This window comes from Miscanthus floridulus, chromosome 15, assembly GCF_019320115.1.
Source record: "Miscanthus floridulus cultivar M001 chromosome 15, ASM1932011v1, whole genome shotgun sequence".
Classification (NCBI taxonomy): domain Eukaryota; kingdom Viridiplantae; phylum Streptophyta; class Magnoliopsida; order Poales; family Poaceae; genus Miscanthus; species Miscanthus floridulus.
This window is the reverse complement of record NC_089594.1, coordinates 33,774,642-33,796,132: the sequence shown is the minus strand read 5'-3', so window position 1 is coordinate 33,796,132 and position 21,491 is coordinate 33,774,642. Positions and strand designations below refer to the sequence as shown.

The 21,491-nt window shown below is 42.1% G+C and overlaps 1 protein-coding gene across 1 annotated transcript; it reads right to left on the bottom strand.

The window, feature by feature from the left end:
* Positions 1-15,942: 15,942 nt before the first annotated feature.
* LOC136508109 (amino acid permease 3-like) lies at positions 15,943-17,991 on the bottom strand. The gene is made up of 3 exons (XM_066502730.1): positions 17,175-17,991; positions 16,931-17,073; positions 15,943-16,839 (listed from the first exon to the last, which is right to left on the bottom strand). Exons 1-3 carry the CDS (start codon positions 17,839-17,841, stop codon positions 16,204-16,206), a joined length of 1,446 nt encoding a protein of 481 aa, XP_066358827.1. The 5' UTR covers positions 17,842-17,991; the 3' UTR covers positions 15,943-16,203.
* Between the last annotated feature and the right edge of the window lie 3,500 nt (positions 17,992-21,491).

Genomic DNA, 21,491 nt, shown 5'->3' with positions numbered 1-21,491 from the left:
ACACTGAAAATAAACTCCCATTTATATTTGACTTGGAAGCGACAGTACTCCCCAAACGGGAAAAAAAAACAAAACATCTACGGGAGCCTCTCAGCTGTATACTCATCCTTGTGATCTTGTCGCATGGACTTCGTGGAAAAATCCGCTGCCTCCCTTTTTCTCCTCGTCTTCCAAATATTACTCCTAACACCTCCACTTCTCAACAGAAATATGGACGGATTTTCATCCCTCGTGAGTTCGTGACTCTACATTCCCAACCCCCGACAAGGTGACGTGTGACTTCCAAGTTTCCAAGCAAGAATCTTGACAGAAGTGTTAGGACGGGGAAGGAGAGTCGTTCTTATAGCTAGATTGGCATGCTTATGAGGGTTTGTTGGTTTGGTGCTCAAAACCAGGTGTGGCGGGTTTGATAAACTTCAAGGTGGTAACAAACATGAAATATGCTGGTAAGCAGAGTTGATGGTAAACCACGTGGTTTAGGCTTCAAAACCATCGGTGGCAGGTTTGATAAACTTCAAGGTGGTAACAAACATGAAATATGCTGGTAAGCAGAGTTGATGGTAAACCACGACATCTAGAAATGAAATGAAATCAATACTATGTATAAGTCTTTTCAGAGGCAGTAAAACATCGTTTATAGAGGTGGGTGCACCACCCGCTTCTATATGTCGATTTTTATTAATCAAACTTTCTAGAGGCAGTCACAATGTCTGCCTTTGTAAATGCATTAAAAACAAATCTAGAATCGTGTAGTGCTAACTCCTGAACCCATCGCTGAGCCAGCTCCTAAGCCCACAATCATGGTCAAGTCCGCTCCCAATCCCGCCAATGAGACCATCAAGCCGAGTGACTGCCTGACATCATGGAGCCTCCACTAGCTGTGGATTTTGCCACCCACCGTCAACCTACATAGAGAAAGGAAGAAGAGGTGAGGACGATGAAGACGGAGCCAAAGGGGATATGGACATGTACCGACCTAGAATGATAGATGTGTCGTTAGCCCGTTAGCAGTGCCTGACCAAGCCGACCACCATGGCAATGCCTTCTCCGAAGCCACCCCTTTGAGGACCCACATAGTCTACCAAGGTCGAATTAGGGCAAGTACATTGGTGTTGTCTCATAGGTGGTCTCATATAGTTCCACGTAATTTTAAGACGACTTAATAGACAACATATACAATGCTTGTTTTTAAGTTGTCTTGTACGGACTCATAATTCCTTAATTTATGAATAGATTTAAAGTAAACTTGGGAGTTGCTTGGCAACAACAACTCATACAATGCTAAAATTGTTGTCTCATAGTCCTAAATGTTAGCTCGTGACCTCTTTCTCTCTCACCTCTCTTTCCTCCACATAAGCAAAAATCTTACGTGGCATTGCATGAGATGGAGTATAAGACCGCTGACGTGTAGCATACTTGCCCTTAGCACCATGGCACATCCACCACATGAGATCTCCTGCCACTTGCACTAGATTCGTCGTCGCCACGACGGGATCCATGGTCGCCTACACTAGATCCATGACACCTGCCCGCATGGATGGGATCCACAACCTCCTCACTACTACAGAATGGACTTGTTGTCCCGGGCGGTAACAGCCTTTAGTCCCGGTTACCGCGCCGGGACAACGATCCCGGGACTAAAGGTGGAACCTTCAGTCCCGGGTCATTGAGCCGGGATTAAAGAGGGACCTTTAGTCCCGGTTGGTAACACCAATCGGGACTAAAGGCCCTCCAGCCGAGCAAACCTGGTGCATCCTTTAGTCCCGGTTGGTAACACCAACCGGGACTAACGGTTCACCCTTTAGTCCCGGTTGGTAAACCCAACCGGGACTAAAGGTTCCTTTTCTTTTTCTTTTTTTTTGTTTAATTTGTTTTCAGTTCAGTTACACGTATTTGTTTAATATATAATATGTTTTTATGTACGTATTCTACGCTGCTAATATAAATACACGCATGCGTATAATTACATCTAATTCTCATCTTGAGCATTATTATATTCGAATAAAGTATGAAACTATATATTATATATATATATATATGTATATATACAACACTTTCATAATCTTGTTCTCGAAAATAACGATATCAATAAACATTTAATTTACATCATTTATTCCTTAGGATCAAAGTAGAACTCGCCGTTGGGATTTAGCATTTTTTCTAGAAGATATCCTGCTATTGACTCTTGAACTACTTTCAGATGGTCTTTTTGCATGACCCTTCGTTTCAACCATTTAGTCTTGCATTTGAAATAAAAGGAAAAGTATTAATACACATATATGTATATATATTCATTTAAAAATAAATAAAAATTGATATATACGTACTCTGAGGACATCTTTAGGAGTTCTTATGTGCACAGTGATAAATTCACAAACGTAGTATCCACACAAGTTATTACCTAGTTCCTACCGTAAACACCAGTGTACGAGAAGAAGATTATTCTCATCATCTCACACGTAAATTGAAGTACGATATAGTAATTAAACACGTGGGGAAGTGTATATAGTACAACTTACTGGTATTTCAACTACATTAAGTGGTGCCTTGCAATCCTTGCGATGTTGCCGAATAAACTCTTTCCAAACCCTGTGCGACCAATAATGTACGATCGTTAATAAATTATGGCAAAGTCTATTCAATAATAGTTGTGCACGAGAGATCGAAATTACCCCTGGATAATGTCTATCATATCTTGGTATAGTGCCCGTTCTTTTCTCAACGAGTCAAAGATTAGTAACCGACTTGAGTTTAACTCAATGACAATGAGTATCTAGTGAAAACTGTATTGGTTTATACACATACGTACATGCATATAAGTTGTATTAATATTACATAAAATGTGTAGACTACATTATTATTAACACTTACTCAAAGTTGTACGGGAAAAGTATTGTTGTCTTGTCGTGCTGCTTCACGAAGAACATCATGATATTCTCCTATGCTTCAAATACCCATCGCTCCTTGACAATAATACCGGTTTTGAATACGATATAAGGATCAATGAAGCCAACACTGGTGTCTTGTATTCTTTGGAGCTCTGACATCTAGAATCTGTATATAAATATAAGTTACATGTGAGGATAATTATATATACGTACGCATGGAAGTGAGTTTATTAAATAAAAGTAAGAATCACTTACAAACAAAAGGAGCTAATGATTGATTTGTCCAGAGCGTCCATGTGGTATAGTTGATGCAATTCTTCGAAACTAATATGTAAGATGTCATCGCCACGGAAGTAATGATGGTCTCTAAATCTGACAAAGATCCACTGCTCACCCCTGCCACACGCCTGCATGTACCACTTGTTGAGCAAGTACATTTGCGTACCCAATTCATTCAGAGTCGCAGGGTTGTACAGACTTTTGCCATATTTATAAGTCTTCCAGGTATCAACTTCCAGGTTCTGGATTGGAGCTTTGCCCGTCAATTGATCCAAGGTTAAACCAGTATCTTGAAAAAAAGCATTAAGGGCTTGAACCGACACTTCTCCAGAGTTGTCTGGTCGATAGACTTCTATGTTGGAACCATATTGATTAGCAACAACAAGATTTTGCATTGGTTGCTTCTGTTGTCCGAGCTGTGGGACATCCTTCCCTGATGCTCTTTTCCTTTTTCTTATCTACATCATGTGACTTCACGAGGGAGCGGTCATAGTCTGATAGTGGCGAAGGCTTACGAAGTTCAATCATCTTTTTCTTGTGAGCATCGACCTTCTACCTCAGCACCTCTCGTGGTAGGTAAAAGTACGGCTTCTCCTTAAGCTTCACTTGACTCTTCTTTTTGGTATCTATAAAAAAATCTTTCACTTTTTTGTCTTCTTCAACTGCTATTTGCTCATCAGTCTTTTTAGAAAGTATTTCTTGAGAAATAACTCTTTTTCTCGGGGTCTTCTTTGCCGCCGGGACCTTAGACGTCTTTGTAGTGCGTCGCTGTGGAGGGGGTGGGGGCGGTGTTGGAGACCGGCGTGGAGGCGATGTGGCCGGTGTTGGTGGAGACCGGCGTGGAGGCGTTGGAGATCGTTGTGGAGGCGGTGGGGCCGGTGTAGGAGTTGGAGATCGTTGTGGAGGCGATGGGGCCGGTGTAGGAGTTGGCGATCGCCGTGGGGATGAAGTCGTCTTGCCCCCCGTGATGCTGTGATGAGATGGGGAATGAATGATTAGGCTAGGCTGGGGGGAGACCCTGCTACAAAAACAAGTTGTGTGTCAATTATTTTTTAAGCCAATAGAAAATTAATGGAAAATAATATTTCATTCACTTTCATTCGTACCTAGGGTGAGGTAGGGGAAGCGGTGGCGCCCCAGGAATGATGATGAAGCGTTTGCGCCATTGAATAAATGTCTTCTCTGCTTCTCCTAGTGTCTTCTCCCCATTACCGCCTTCAATGTCAAGAGAAACATTGCTGTAACCTTTGAGCACTCTATCGACCGAGACGCTAGCATATCTAGGTTGAATAACTGACCCATGGATTCTTGGTGTCTTCGTTCGGTCTATTGGAGATACAACCCCGATAGCCACCATGATTGATGCATTATTACCATCTGGAATGTGCAGCTCACGTGTTGTTAGAGGCTCGGTAATGTCATCAACAGGGAAGCGCAACCCAGCATCGTCTTGAATAACTGGCAGCTCCGTAGAAGCACAACAACTTTTCATCTGACCAACGGGGCTAATGGTGACTCCTAGCATTGATTGCGATTGCATTTGACTCATTGCTAGCTACACTTGCCTCTTGATCTCCTCCTGCATTCTTGCCTCAAGAGATTTTTCTCGTTCACATGATTCAAGCAATGCTTGTCGTGACTCATCAACAAATTGCTCCAATGCATGGATTCGTTCTGCCTCCTCATCCTTCTTTCTCTGGCGGCTTCTGTAGGTATCCTTGTCTGCTGGGAATGCATGTAGCCACGGAACCGCCCCATAGCCTCTTGTTCGACCACCGTGTTTGGGATTCTCTAGGGCATATGTCAATTCATCCTTCTCTCCATTGGGCTTGAAAACATCACTATCAGCTTCTTCCCTAGCACGAGCTAGTCTCTGTGCTGCTCTCTCAATTTTTTGGTCGAAAATTAGCTTGCCAGTGTCTGGGTCTAGGCTTCCCCCATGAGCGTAGAACCAATTCTTCGCGCGTTGAGGCCAGTTCTTCTCTATTGTTTCAGGTATGATTCCCTTGGCAGTAATCTCTGCTTCTAGGTTCTGCCACTTGGGAATAGCACTCTTATAACCACCTGATCCCATGCGATGATGGTATTGCTTCTGTCGGGCATTCTGCCGATTCCTCATCACACGTTCCTCACTGTCTTGGGATGTCTTGTATTCTACGAAGGCATCCCAATGGGACTCCAACTTGACAAATGCCTTAGCATTGAAATTCGGCGTAGCATTCTTCAAGATAAACTTTTTATACAATGTCTTCTTCCAACTCCGGAACAATGTTGCCATCTTCTTCATTGTCCAATCCCTCACTAACTCCTTCAAAGCATCATCTGCTTGTAATGTGAAATGCTGAGTGATATCTCTCCAAGCTAGGTTCTTGTCACGATCAGATACAAAACTAACATTAGGAGCCGATATCTTCTGCTTCCATTCACAAGCACTAACTGGGATCCTATCCCTTACAACGAACCCACATTGATTGACATATGTCTGAGCATGTGGTCCCAATGGTTTGCCGATGTCGGTGTCGAATTCTGATATTATGAAACGGCCCTCTAATGGCTTTTTTGGCCCTCGGACTTTCCTACTTTTGTCGGTGGTTGATGTAGATCCAGAGACCGGCTACATGAGTAGAAACACAACGATTAACAACAAATATACGTACGCATGCATCTATAAGAGATGATAGATAATCAAATATACCTCGCCAGTATTTTCTTACGCGACAATTTGTTGATCTTCAACCACCGGCATATTCAGGATATCCTCATAATCAGCAAAGTACTGACTCGTGTCATCTACATCCACATTGGTGCCGGCGTTGATAATATCCGTCATTATGTCATCACTCAAGTTATCATCCGGAGCAGCCATTTGTATCTTTAAGATAACACATAGATAGAATTACTATGGTACATAACATAAGTACATGTGATAACACATATAGAATTACTAAATCCAATTAAATATAATAACACATAATATTTCATCAACATGGAAATAAGTACATGTATATATATACACATAGAATGATACAATATATTTTCTCTCTTTCCCAACACATAGAAATAAGTGCATATGTCTATATCTCTAGATATGCATGTGATACACATAGAATGTCTCTCTAGATACAATTTTCTCTCTCTCTCAACACATGAAAATAAGTACATGTATATATACATATAGAAATAATTAAGTACATATGTATACATATAGAATCTCTCTCTAGATATAATATATATAGAGAGATAGAATATATAATTACTAAATCCAATTAAATAAATCTAACATGAAATTAGATAAACTAGTAATAGATAATACATTTTAATCTAACATATATCAAAAACTATAATAAAAACTATCTAAAAAAACTATCTAAATAAAATACTAATTAAATTTTAATACATTTAAATCTAATATATCAAAAACTATCTAAAAATAACTAAAAAACTAATAATAAACTACTAATTAAAATTTAATACATTTTAATCTAACATACAGCCGAGACTTTGTAAAAAAAATCTAAAAAACATGGCCGATCGAGAGCAGCAGATCAAGATCGAGTTCGACGGAGGCCGTACGGCGTGGGCGCGCGGGAAGCGTCGGCGACGGAGGGTGGGGTCGGGTGCGGCGGCGGAGACGGGATGCGGCGATGCGGGCCTGGAGAATGGCGCGGCCGGGCGGGGGTAGACGACGACGGCGGCGCGGCAGAGACGAGCTCGACGACGGCGGATGGCGCGGCCAGGCGAGGCTGAGCGACGGAGGCGAGATCGAAGATGAACATAACAGACGTTCGATATATATAGCCCGTGACCCTTTAGTCCCGGCTGGTGTTATCAGCCGGGACTAAATATATTTTTTGGCGGGCACCGAAATTGCCGCCCACCCTTTAGTCCCGGTTCTTGGTCTGGACCGGGACTGAAGCCCTGAAAATTTTGCCAACCCGCCAGCATAATTGGAAAGGTCTGGGATTTTAATTTTGTTTAATACTAGGTTAATCAATTAATTCCATAGCAACTTCAATACTTTGCAATATTTATTTTAAAAAATACTATTGATTAACTAATTATTTATTGTAAATAGAAAAATTTTGTAACCTAAAGTTTTTAATTTCTTTTATGAATATAGAATATAAATGTTACTAATACTAAGTATTTTGTTAATGCAAAAATATATTTGTAACTTAAAATTAATAAAACTAATATTATTCGATAGGAAATTTATTATCACATTATTGTAACGTCAATGTTTCAATTTTTTCGGTTTTTAACCAAAATTGACAGGAATTTTTTGTTGAACCTATAAAAATAGAGAAAATATAGTATTTTTTGTTCTACAACTTTTTCAAATGAAAAAATGGCCTATATAAGGATTGTATATATTGATGAGCTTAACAAACTCGGTATTCAAAACTTTTCAATTTGAGACAATCTAGGGTTCCGAAAACTAGTTTGTAGGCGTCGAAATTTAAAAATCACAAATTTGAACCGTCCAAACTTTCTCAAATGGAAAAGTTGACCAAAACAACAATTGTAGATCTTTTTGAGTTTAACAAACTTGGTATTCAAAACTTTTCAATTTGAAGTCATTTAGAGTTCATAATACTAGAGTCAAAGTGTTGTTTTTTTATTTGACCAAATTTGACTTGGTCAAACTTGCTCAAATGAGACACCAAATGACCTCAGATGAAAAAACTCTGAATACCAAGTTTGATCATCTCAGCAAGATCTACAATTGTTACATAGCTCATTTTCCCATTTGAGAAATTTTTATCAAACACTAGTCACAACTTCTTGAATCTCATATATACTTTCTAAAACTATATCACACACTTATGAAATTTGAACTACATTTTGTTCAAGATTTCTCAAATGAAAAAATGGCCTATATAAGGATTGTATATATTGATGAGCTTAACAAACTCGGTATTCAAAACTTTTCAATTTGAGACAATCTAGGGTCCCGAAAACTAGTTTGTAGGCGTCGAAATTTAAAATTCATAAATTTGAACCGTCCAAACTTTCTCAAATGGAAAGTTGACCAAAACAACAATTGTAGATCTTTTTGAGTTTAACAAACTTGGTATTAAAAACTTTTCAGTTTGAAGTCATTTAGACTTCATAATACTAGAGTCAAAGTGTGTTTTTTTATTTGACCAAATTTGACTTGGTCAAACTTGCTCAAATGAGACACTAAATGACCTCAGATGAAAAAACTTTGAATACCAAGTTTGATCATCTTAGCAAGATCTACAATTGTGAAGTCATAACATATTACATAATATCCGTCTCTAAAACATAATATATTAAACATGCATCGTTGTATCATGCGGGCATAACAGTGAATTTCTTCTTGACGTATGACCCTTGGTTATGATCTTGTCATAACCATGGAGTGTCTTCATCATTTAACATGATGCTTGGATCTTTCTTCACTATGAAGGGTGGAATTCGGACATTTCTTTCGTAATCTTCTGACATGTCTGACTTGTCTTCAATTCTCACTATATTTATTTTTCCAGAAAGAATTATGTGGCGCTTTGGCTCATTGATCATTGAGTTGATGTTTTTGTTTTTTCCTCTCTTTGATTTTGTAGACATGTCTTTCACATAGAACACCTGACTCACATCGGCAGCAAGGACGAATGGTTCCTCTTTGTACCCAATATTGTTGAGGTCCACTGTTGTCATTCCATACTCTTTGTCGACTGTTACCCCTCCTCCGGTCAGCTTCACCCATTGGCACCGGAACAAAGGGACTTTAAAATTAGGTGCGTAGTCTAGTTCCCATATCTCTTCTATGCGGCCATAATATGTTTGTATATTCCCATTTGGATCTGTTCCATCTATGCGAACACCACTATTTTGATTGGTGCTCCTTTTATCTTGGGCAACTATGTAAAATATATTCCCATTTATCTCGTACCCTTGGTACGTGAGGATATGCCACGATGGCTGCCTAGCCAACAAATACAGTTGCTCATCAATATTGTCATCGCCTTGACATTCTTTTCGCAACCAACCACTGAAACTTTCCATGTGCTGACGCTTAATCCAAGCTTCAGTCTTCTCTGGAAATTTGGATCTTAAGAACTCCTTATGTATCTCAATGTACGGATGCACCAATGACGAGTTCTGAAGAACTGTGTAGTGTGCTTTATTGAAATAATCGTCTTCCATGCCGATATATGTTTTCTTCCCTAAAGTTCCTTTACCACTGAGTCGCCCCTCGTGTCGTGATTCGGGAACGCCAATCGGGGCAAGGTCAGGAATAAAGTCAACACAGAACTCAATGACCTCCTCTGTTCCATAGCCCTGGGCGATGCTTCCTTCAGGCTTAGAACGGACTTTCACATATTTCTTCAAGACTCCCATAAACCTCTCGAAGGGGAACATGTTATGTAAGAACACAGGTCCAAGAATACTAATCTCCTTCACCAAATGAACTAGGATGTGTGTCATGATATTAAAGAAGGATGGAGGGAACACCAACTCAAAGCTGACAAGACATTGAACCACATCATTCTGTAGAGTAGCTAGTTCCACTGGATTGATTGCCTTCTGAGAAATTGCATTGAGGAATGCACATAGCTTCACGGTGGCTAGACGTACATGTGGAGGTAGAATTCCTCTTAAAGCAACTGGAAGCAATTGCGTCATAAGCACGTGGTAGTCATGGGACTTTAAGTTTAGGAATTTCTTATCTGGCACATTTATTATACCCTTTATATTGGAGGAGAATCCCGATGGGACCTTGATGCTGCTTAGACATTCGAACATGATGTCCCTCTCTTCTTTGCTAAGCGTGTAGCTAGCAGGACTTAAGTAATGACGTCCATCATCTGTCTTCTCTGGATGAAGGTTGTCTCATTCTTTCATGCCCTGCAAGTCCTAGCGTGCTTCAAGTGAATCCTTTGGCTTCCCGTACACACCCATGAATCCTAACAGGTTCACACAAAGATTCTTTGTCAGGTGCATCACGTCGAATTGCGTTGCGGACCTCTAGGACTTGCCAATAGGGTAGCTCCCAAAAGATGGACTTCTTCTTCCACATGGGTGTGTGTCCCTTAGCATCTTTGGGAACAGATTCACTACCTTGTCCCTTTCCAAATACTACTTTCACATCCTTGACCATTGCGAGTACATCTTCCCCGGTTCGGTTATGAGGCTTCTTCCGATGGTCTGGCTTACCTTTAAAATGCTTCCCTTTCTTTCTTACTTGGTGATTCAACGGAAGGAATCGGCGATGGCCAAGGTACACGACCTTTCGACATCTTTTCAAATATATACTGTCAAGGTCATCAAAACAATGTGTGCATGCATTATATCCTTTGTTTGTCTGACCTGAAAGATTACTTAAAGCAGGCCAATCATTGATTGTTACGAACAACATTGCTCGTAGGTCAAAGTGTTCTTGTTTGTACTCATCCCAGACACGTACACCTGGTTTGTTCCATAAAACTAGAAGTTCTTCAACTAATGGCTTCAGATAGACATCAATATCGTTGCCAGGTTGCCTCGGACCTTGGATGAGGATCGGCATCATAATGAACTTCCGCTTCATGCATAACCATGGAGGAAGGTTGTAGATACATAGAGTAACTGGCCAAGTGCTATGACTAGTGCTCTGCTCTCCAAAAGGATTCATACCATCTGTACTTAAGGCGAACCTTAAGTTTCTAGCCTCATTTGCAAACTCTGGAAATTCCCTGTCTATCGCTCTCCACTGGGACCCATCAGCTGGGTGTCTCAGCATATTGTCTACCTTACGGTCTTCTTTATACCACCGCAACAACTTTGCATGGTCTTTATTTCTGAACAAACGTTTTAAGCGTGGTATTATAGGAGCATACCACATAACCTTGGCAGGGATTTTCTTTCTAGGACGTTGTTCACCCTTGATGTCACCTAGGATCATCGCGCCTGATCTTATACCGCGATGCTTTTACATACCGGGCATTCATCCAAATTCTCATATTCATTGCCATGGTAGAGGATGCAGTCATTAGGACATGCATGTATCTTCTAGATTTTTAATCCCAATGGGCAGACAACCTTTTTTGCTTCGTACGTAGTGGTGGGCAATTCATTTGGCTTCGGAAGCATCTTCTTTATGAGGTTCAATAAATTCCCAAATGCCTTGTCGGATATACCATTCTTTGCCATTCCACTGTAGCAATTCCAGTGTTGTACCCAGCTTTTTTTGCCCCTCTTCGGCCGTCGGGTATAGCAACTTCCTATGATCCTCAAGCATGCGCTCGAACTTAACTTTCTCTTTTTCACTTTCCCATTCTTGTTGTGCATCACGAATGGCATCGCCAAGAGCATCACCGAGATCATCTTCTACCGCTACCTCTTCTTCATCTCCCCCCATTGTAGTATCATCAAAGGCACCATACTGAGCAATAATGTCATCAATGTCTAAATCTTCTCCTTCACCTTCTTCCATCATGACCCCGCTTTCTCCATGCTTAGTCCAACATATATAGTTTGACATGAAACCTGACTTAAGCAAATGTGAATGAAGACTCATTGAGCTTGAATATTCCTTTAAATTCTTACATAGGGCACATGGACAGCACATGAAACCATCCCGCTTATTTGCCTCGGCCACACCTAAGAAATAGTGCAAGCCCTCAATAAAGTCTTGGGAGCGGCGATCGACATTGTACATCCAATGGCGTGACATAATCTGTATTACACGACAAATTATGAAAACCTTGAACATAATTTAGTATTTTATTACACAACATAAATGACACACACACGGTTGATTAATTAACTAAGTCTGGCTACAACAGTAAGCAATCCCAACTATCACTAAACAAACTAAAACTACAATGCACTTCAGTAACATAATTATTTCGTGATCGTACGCAACTAAAACAGACAAATCATTCTTCTGTTGAATATCAATAAGCTTCTCCTGCTGGCTCACTGCCTCATCAGCAGCAGCCGCTACCTCAAGCGCACCCAAATTCTGCACATATGTAGCATAATCTTCCTCCCTAGTACCAACCATCGCATCCATTGCCCTTCCACTGTAATTAAAGCCAAAAAATATTTAGTCAAAAATATTCAAGAAAAGCAGGTCAATTAGCCATAAAGATAAAATGCGTAAGAAACTCACATCGCGATCCAGGCACTTGTAGAAAACACGACCCTTGTTGGGTCCCTGTCTCTTGACTCGGTACTCCATCACAATCTTCTGCTTACACTTGCCGCAGATAATGAGAGGGAGTTCTGGCCTCAGTCGTTTCGCAACCGAACGAGAGGCCGATGATCCGGTACCAGGTTGTCATCTACTTTATATACTTATTTTTGCAAACTAGTGTAAATTTCATATTTTCTAAAATGATATATTTAAACAAAACTAGTACGGATTTCACATGTTTAATAAATAACCATCCGTACTAGTTGACCTTGCTTACGTGATCATCTCGGCCAGCATTTCTCCACCGGGACGGCACCGTACTTGGCTAAGGAAGAGCTCCGATTCTACGAGAAAGGGAACACGGTCTTCCACGACCGTTGCCGCTCTCCCTCGTAGCATCAAAGTTCCTCCTTGACGTCCGTTACCGCTCGGCAGAGAACATGTTGGCCAAGCTGAACACGGTCCGCAAGTTCAACTAGTACGGATTTTCTATAATTCTCTAACTATTTACTAAGTTTTTCATTTCATGGAAAATTTAATTCTAAAAAAGGCATGATTTCTAAGTAGTTCATTTCATGGAAAAAATAATTCTAAGTGACCTGCTCGATATCAGGCGAGCTCGCGGACGTTTAGGTTGCCGAGGATAGTAACATTTGTAGATGACATTTGTAGGTCTGAAGTTATCAAATATCCATCAAATTATAGCTCAAAAACATGTTTCAATAAATAACCATCCAGTACTAGTTGACCTTGCTTACGTGATCAACTCGGCGAGCATTTCTCCACCGGACGGCACCGTACTTGGCCAAGGAAGAGCTCCGATTCTACGAGAAAGGGAACACGGTCTTCCACGACCGTTGCCGCTCTCCCTCGTAGAATCAAAGCTCCTCCTTGACGTCCGTTAGCCGCTCGGCAGAGAACATGCTCGCCGACTTGAACACGGTCCGCAAGTTCAACTAGTACGGATTTTCTACAATTTTCTAACTATTTTCTAAGTTTTTCATTTCATGGAAAATTTAATTCTAAAAAATAAAAGGCATGATTTCTAAGTAGTTCATTTCATGGAAAAAATAATTCTAAGGGACCTGCTCGATATCGGCGAGCTCGCGGACGTTTAGGTTGCCGAGGATAGTAACATTTGTAGATGACATTTGTAGGTCTGAAGTTATCAAATATCCATCAAATTATAGCTCAAAACATGTTTTAATAAATAACCATCCGTACTAGTTGACCTTGCTTACGTGATCAACTCGGCGAGCATTTCTCCACCGGACGGCACCGTACTTGACCAAGGAAGAGCTCCGATTCTACGAGAAAGGGAACACGGTCTTCCACGACCGTTGCCGCTCTCCCTCGTAGAATCAAAGCTCCTCCTTGACGTCCGTTACCGCTCGGCAGAGAACATGCTCGCCGAGCTGAACACGGTCCGCAAGTTCAACTAGTACGGATTTTCTATAATTTTCTAAGTTTACATATAAAATCATAATAAAGTCCAACATATAAAGTTACACATGCATCTACATCGCAAAATGAGATAAGCTACTGATAAAACATAAGAGGATTAAGTTTGTTACCTCCAAAATCGAAGAGCAACACCAATGGAGGGGGAGAGAGCAAGAACAACAGCAAGCTGAAAAACAGAGGCAGTGAGTTTGAATGGAATGGCTCGGGCTCGGGGAGTAAGAAATGAGCTGAATTATAGGCCGGGATTATTAGTCCCGGTTAGGGGTCCAAACCGGGACTAAAGATTAATCTTTATTCCCGGAGCATCACCCAAACCGGGACTAAAAGCTTTAGTCTCGGCTAGTATTATCAACCGGGACTAAAGGTAACCTTTAGTCCCGGTTGGTAATACCAGCCGGGACTAAAGACCTCTGCCCCGCGGATGACCGTTGGGCAGGGACCTTTAGTCCCGGTTGGTATTACCAACCAGGACTAAAGGGTCCTTTAGTCCCGAGGGTAAAAAATGCCGAGGCTAATGTCAAATTGGGACATCGTTCTAAAGTCTGTTCTCTAGTAGTGCCTGCACCAGAGCCGTCACTGCCCACAGAGGAGAGTAGTGTGTCGTAGCCGGTAGGAAGGTCGGTTGCATGTCGCTGCTAGCCATTCAGAAAGAAACAGAGGGAAATGGAAGTTCTCAAGTGAGAACAGCATCTACGGAGGCGCAGAGAGGCAGAGGGCTCGGGTCACATGAGAGAGATGCGGAGGGTCTCAGGTCAAGATCAAGAGAGAGAGAGAGAGAGAGAGGCTTGCATTGGGTTAAAGGCTCTGGTGGCGGTTGAGAATGATACGAAGGAAATTGTGGGACATGATTATATACTATCAAAGTTTGATGGACCGATAGTGGCCTTTTGACATATTTTTGGAGGCGGAAGGCTTAAGAGGCTTGCTTCTGAAAAAGGCATGATTTTTATTTAGATGTGGACCTCTTAAGCCATTCGTCTCTGAAATTTGATTTATAGGTGAGTGGTTTTGTCTTGGGGTCTTGGAATTATGAGAGAGGGCACTTTTTATGTACGCCTCTGAAATGGATGGCGGTGTCCTGTAAAATCCTTTTTATAGTTGTGAATGTCAGTAAATATATGTATAAATGAAGCATGATATTATACTAGGCTTATAGTACTGTATGTAGCTTGAGGTTGTAACGTTGTCAACTAAGCAAAAGAGCAAGACATAGCTCACACATGTTGCTAACAGTGGAACAACTTACTTGTAATGATGAGAAATGGTTATGAAGCCATCGATTTAAGAGCGAACCAGATGCATATACTAAAATGAATAAAAAATGAATAGCATGGTCCACTCCACTTTGTTAATTTTGCACGTAGCAAAGAGAAAAACCATTGAGGATGATTGGGCTCAAGCGGCCAACCTCAAGTGTGTGTGTGTGTGTGTATATATATATATATATATATATATATATATATATATATATATATATATATATATATATATATATATATATATAGGGAGAGTATATTCAATGTATAGGGAGAGTATATTCAGTAGCCAGCTACAAAATAAGTTATTTTGTAGCCACCTCCATTTACGATAATTTTATATATTAATTTACGATAATGTAAATACATATTTACGATAGTTGAGTTACTATAACACATGGGGATATTTAACATAACGTTATAGTAAACCACTTAGTAAGGAGTTACTATAATATCGTAAATTAACATAGTAATTATCGTAACTCAAAGTGGCTACAGAATAAGTAATTTTGTAGACAGCTACAGGTTAGTAGTTATATATATATATATATATATATATATATATATATATATATATATATATATATATATGTATATATGGTGTATTTTATATACTCCCCGGAGTAGTTACTCTCATAATCAATAAATCACGTTACGTATGCGTACATACCCATTTATCTGTTTGAGTATGTTGACATACTAATATTAAGATACTCCAGATCTTTACTATGTGAAAAAATTCAAAAGAGCACATATTTTTTAATATATTATATAATACTATGATAGTAGCATATAAAATAAGTATAACCATATACTATAAGTATACATATATACTTGGTATACATAGTACCCTAGATGGTCTAGTATAATGATATACTCCTTCTATATACACTTCGTTGGGCCATATACGCCATAAATATAGAGATATACACATGAGAGTAACTACTCCTGTGAGTAGGAAATAATTTTCATATATATATATATATAGTCAAAAAAAAACCTCAAGTAAAAAAAATAGGAGTACTCCACTATTATGGACCACTCGCAACGCCAAAAAAAAATGCTGGTAACACTCGACCTCTGCGTTCCTATTCCAAGAACTAGTGTGTACTTCAGATAGAAATAGGGTCAGCGACAGCTAGACCTATCACTATCGAATTGTCCTGCCAAGTTAGCCGCTGAACGGCCGGTACACCTTGAGCGCGTCGATAACGTCGGCGATGGATCCTGCTGCGGCGGCGATCGAGACGAGGAGACAGCCGACGCTGAGCGTCTGGAGACAGATCCACTTGGTGCTGCCGCGCGGCACGCGGCGCTGCCTGATGTACATCTCGACGGGGAAGTAGACTGTGAGCGGCCAGAAGGAGACGGCGCCGAGGAACCCCACCACGTTGCCGAAGAACGGCAGCAGCATGGCGACGACGGTGGTGAGGCACACGAACGACGACCGCCATGTGAGGCGGAACAGGTTCAGGGCGAATGGACCGACGCGGAGCTCCCGGGAGACGAAGGCGCTGTCCGGCCAGGCCGCAGCAGCGCGGCGCTCGACGAAGGCGAAGATGGGCTGACAGAAGACCTGGTAGGCGCCGATGAGGTGCACGACGATGGCGACGTTGGCGACGTCGAGCAGCCAGAAGGGCTCGTAGAAGCCGAAACCCGTGAGGAGGTTGTCCGGCGCGGAGTCGCCGAACGCTGCGTACCCCATGCACCCGCACAGCATGTAGAAGATGGTCGTCGTCGCCACGCTGAGACGCGTCGCCTTCTGCATCACCTTGGACTCCGACGGTGGCGGCGCCTTGATCGTGTCCTGGAAGAAACAGAAGATCTTGGTTAGAAACAGAACAATAACTATGGATGAAGAAAACAGAGCACAACACAGGAGGCAGTTTGATGCTTACTTGGATCTCGATGAGGATGTTGGAGAAGGAGTAGGCGAAGGCGATGTCGCCGAATGCCTGCAGGCTGTGCCAGACTTTCTGCGTGGAGGTGACGTCGGCGCCGATGCTGATGCCGGTGAGGCTGCCCTTGAACCCGCCGTTTGCTGCAATTCAATGGATTGAGCACAAGTCAGTAACCAAGAACAGATCAATCATGAACATATATTGAAGAGGAACAAACTAGAATCACAGGGAAAGGACATACCAACAGTTTGTGCGATGCCGAGAGACAATCCTATGCTGGAGTAGGTGAAGGACATGACGGCGGCGACAATGGACAGCCACCAAATCTGATCAAAGTCCGGTATCTGTGAGAACAGGATCTGTGCAGCGCCGAAGAGGATCATGTACGGCGTGCTCGAGCTGTTGCACGGATGAGCGTGCCCATTGTCATGGAAGCATCCCGCCCTCCTGATGGCCTTCATGCTGATGGACGACGCGATGGTGTACCCGATGGAGACGCCGATGAGGTTGGCGTACTGGATGACGCCGCAGAAAGTGACTTTGGCACCGCCGAGGTTGGAGCGCACGGCGTCCATGTACGTGTAGTTGCGCTTGCCCGTCTCCGGGTTGCCCGTGCGGTAGCACTCGGCGAGCAGCGTGGCGGTGTAGTAGGTGACGAAGGCGAAGAGGAGCATGGCAGTGGGGCCGGCCACCCAGCCGAGCTGCGCGATGGCCCAGGCGAGGGAGAGGACGCCGGAACCGATGACGGCGGTGATGATGTGCGAGCTGGCCGTCCAGAACGTGCCGGTGCGGCGGGGACGGCTGTCGTCGTCCAGCCACGTGGCCTCCCCGACGTTGCCGGCCTCCACGGAGACCTCCATTGGTGTTGGCGCCACCGCGTGCTTGTTCACTCCGTTGTGCACGGCCATTGTTCACTCCTAGCTAGTGACTGAATTCCTCAGTTGTGACTGCTGAGGGATGGAGCGCGGCAGGGAAGCGCTGATGAGATGACAGATTTCTTGGATGCTCTGAGGACTGGATTGGAGTGAGGCTGAAATTAAAGGTGGGAGCTGAGAAGAGGAGAGGAGAGGTTGTGTTTGTATCTGAAGAGGGAGGAGGCGGGTTTATATAGAGGCATAGAGCAGACGAGGAAGAGGCGTGGATGCCGCGTGCGGGAGTGATGCTGGTCAGCGCGGGTGTCTGCGTCTCTGTTCTTTTTTTTTGTCCTCTCATTTTTATGATTTTTTTTTGTGTTTTCTTTTCCGCCGCAAAGCCACACGCCAAATCTGGCTTTATCTACTACTCCCTCCATGCTAGAAAAGTCGTTTTAGAAAAGCCACATGCCAAATCATGAATAACTTTTAAGATGTTGAGTTTGAAAATGTGAAAATCGTATGTATAGATTTGTCTTGAAAAATACTTTCACAAAAATTTACATATATCACTTTTTGATAAATATATTTATAAAAATAAGTAGTCAAAGCTATGCTTTAGAGGCCGTGTGACTGTCCAAAACGACTTTATTTTTTTTAGTACAGAGGAAGTACAACTTTGAAGTAACTAGGGTCATGGCGTTCTTAAATAAAGTGGATGCACGTGGTGACTGGAATAAAACGGGAAGGCGCCCATCTCTATTTTGTACTATTTTTTTCCTTTTTGTCGTTGCTCAACCCTTAGGAATTTTGTTGTTTTTCCGTAGTTCTGCTAAGGCATGTACATGATTTGGTTTAACTGGTCTTTCGACAAAACCTAGTCCAACCCGTAAAAGAGGATGTACGTTCATGTACAATTCGGTAAAAATCTTTGGTTAACGACCATATACAAAATTTTCCCACCATTCAATATACAAATACAAAATGACATAGTAAGTTTCAAATTTAACAAATTGGCCATATATCAATCCCGGTTTTTAATTCAACAATTCTACACACAAAGTGCATAATGCATCTTCTATGATTGCTCACATGCCATGTTTCTATAGAGAGCAGTCCATATGGTGTTAGGATTTAAGCCACCTCGGAATACCCATAACTTGTTTAATGGATAGTACTCTTGGAAAGACAAGAATTTTCTATCACTATTACTGATCGGTGCGGTGGCCATTTTATGGTCAATCTGGATAACAAGGAACAAAGTTATTTTTGACAATTATCGACCTAGTTCTCTTTTGAAGGTGTTATTCCGGGAGACCCATTGGCTTCAGTTCCAGGCCTAATTGCGACGGTGTGAGGTTCCACAAGCGCTCATGCTGGAGGCTTGTTGTTTTTTGGAGACCTTGATAATAAGTCTCTTTGCGTCCTATGGATGGCCTTCTTTGTCTAGAATTAGGTTTTTGAGTTGTTTTCTTACAAGAACTTTGTTTATCCAGAGTTGCTTAGTAAGTTGTAATAAGTTGGTATATTCCTCTTCAATGAGGATGAAGCCGGATACTCTTTCCATATCTAATATGGGGTCATCTCGTCTACTGTCACCCAGATGCTACAGTTTGTATACCTTGGGAAGTTTCCAGGTTGGGGCATACGGACTGGGTCTGATGTGGTGGTGCTGGTGCCTGGATTTGGTGGGTAGTGTAGGGGACCGTGACGCCTAAGAGGGAGGGGGTGAATTAGGCAACTTAAAAATCTACTTCTAAATTATGGCCTCTTTTTCTAATCTTAGCTAAACCTATGCAATAGATAAACTATCTAAATGTGCAACTATGGTTTTGCTAGTGTGTTGCTATCTCTACCGCAAAAGGAGTAATACAATCAATGTAAATGTGAAAGCTAAAGAGCAAGATAGAAATATGCAAACTCCCGTCGATGACTCCGGTATTTTTACTGAGGTATCGAGAAGCACGCAAGCTTCCCCCTAATCCTCGTTGGAGCCCCTCGCAAGGAATCCCTCGCAAGGGCCAAGCTCCCGGTCGGGTAACTCCGTGGATAGCCTCAGACCTTCCCTACGTGCAAGTGGGTCTCCGACGTGCCTTCCGGCAAGCCTCTTCCGGATGCTCCCCATCGTCTTCACTATCAAGCTTCCGGCCAAAAACACCGTGGGCCTTGTTCCCTCTGGTACACGGTGGCGGCCACACCACAAACGCGGTTGGTGTGATCTCGCAAGACTACAAGCCCCTCCGATGTACAACAATGGTGCACACAAGCACCGAGTGGTAAGAGGTATGCAAACCTCACTAAACACTAGGCCTAAACCTAGAGCAAACGCATAAGCGGTGGTCTAATCAACCTAAGCACTTCGCAAAGCACCTACGCTAATCACCTAATGAATCACTAAGCACTATGCAAGTGGAGATCACTAAAATGGTGTATCAACACCCTTGATATGTTTCCTTAGCTCCACTTACCTCATTTGGCCGGTTGGGGGTTGTATTTATAAGCCCTTCTGAGAAACTAGCCGTTGGGGACGAAATCCAGCTTTTCTGCTACTGATCGGACGCTGATCATGTAGCACCCAGTTTTAAAGAACAAAACCAGATACACACCATATGTGAGCCCAGGAAGTCAGATCTCACATATAGCTACAAATAAGGGTAACATCAAAAGACAACGCTTAAATACATAGCGTATTAGTATAGAGATTACAACCTCATAGTATAGACAGCGGAAAGACAACTCCGATCTTCAGGCGAAGACTCCAAATCCATAGGGACAACTGACTAGTTGATCACAAGCCTAATTCCTCCATACTCTAGCAATCTGGTACCCATCCGGGATTTTCATCCAAAAAATTGAAAATAAAGCAAGCGTAAGTACATGTCGTACTCAACAAATATAACATGGGGTTCATGAGGCTCAAAAGGCTGACACTGGTTTAACTACGATTAGCTTTTAATGAGTCATGATTTTAGCAATTGAGTAGCAACAAGTTCATTCACAAGCCCATAAACACATGATCAAGTAAACATGAATAATGAATAGCATAAACAATTAACCATTAGTGAGCATCTTCATCATCCATATCATTAGTGTTCATCATCTATTCCATAAATATTCCAAGGCAGCTAGTGACCATGAGCACGGCTGATATACCAGTTTTACACTCTGTAGAGGTTGTACACTTTCACTGTGATTCGTGATTTACTCTTTCACCCGAGGTGATCAGCCTCTTGACCCACTACCAAGGAAGGTCGGCAGGGTTCACTATGAAGCCTTTCAAAGGTTCGTCTAACAAGTTAGGGCCATTAGATTCACTCGACAAACAGATGTAGAGCCCCCCTTCCCGATGGCACAATGACACACAGCCTATACACAAGGGGACAGAGGCCGTACTATACCCGATTCGTCAAGCCATTCTTATGCCAATAAAGGTAACTACTAACAAGCTAGAAAAGGTACTCATACTGAGTTAAAGCTAGAGCCATGTAGCCCTCATAGCTGTACTGTAAGTCCCGGATGATCACTTACAGATAAGTCCTTAGGGAGAGAAATCTAGAGCATCATAAAACAGCCCAATGCTCTAGCCCCCTTGTTCCATGTTGCTAAAAAGCATCTTTTAATGTTTATTGCATATTACATTAGTCAAGTTACAAGATCATGGTTGTAGTTGAGCACTCCAATGCAATAACCCAAAGGCATCAAGGTAC

Excerpts from the sequence above, each read along its gene's own strand:
- LOC136508109 (XM_066502730.1), bottom strand. The coding sequence starts at position 17,841 with ATGGCCGTGCACAACGGAGTGAACAAGCACGCGGTGGCGCCAACACCA. Across the intron at positions 17,074-17,174 it reads CGGCATCGCACAAACTGTTG|CAAACGGCGGGTTCAAGGGC; the intron begins GTATGTCCTTTC and ends ATTGAATTGCAG. Across the intron at positions 16,840-16,930 it reads ACATCCTCATCGAGATCCAA|GACACGATCAAGGCGCCGCC; the intron begins GTAAGCATCAAA and ends TGTTTCTTCCAG.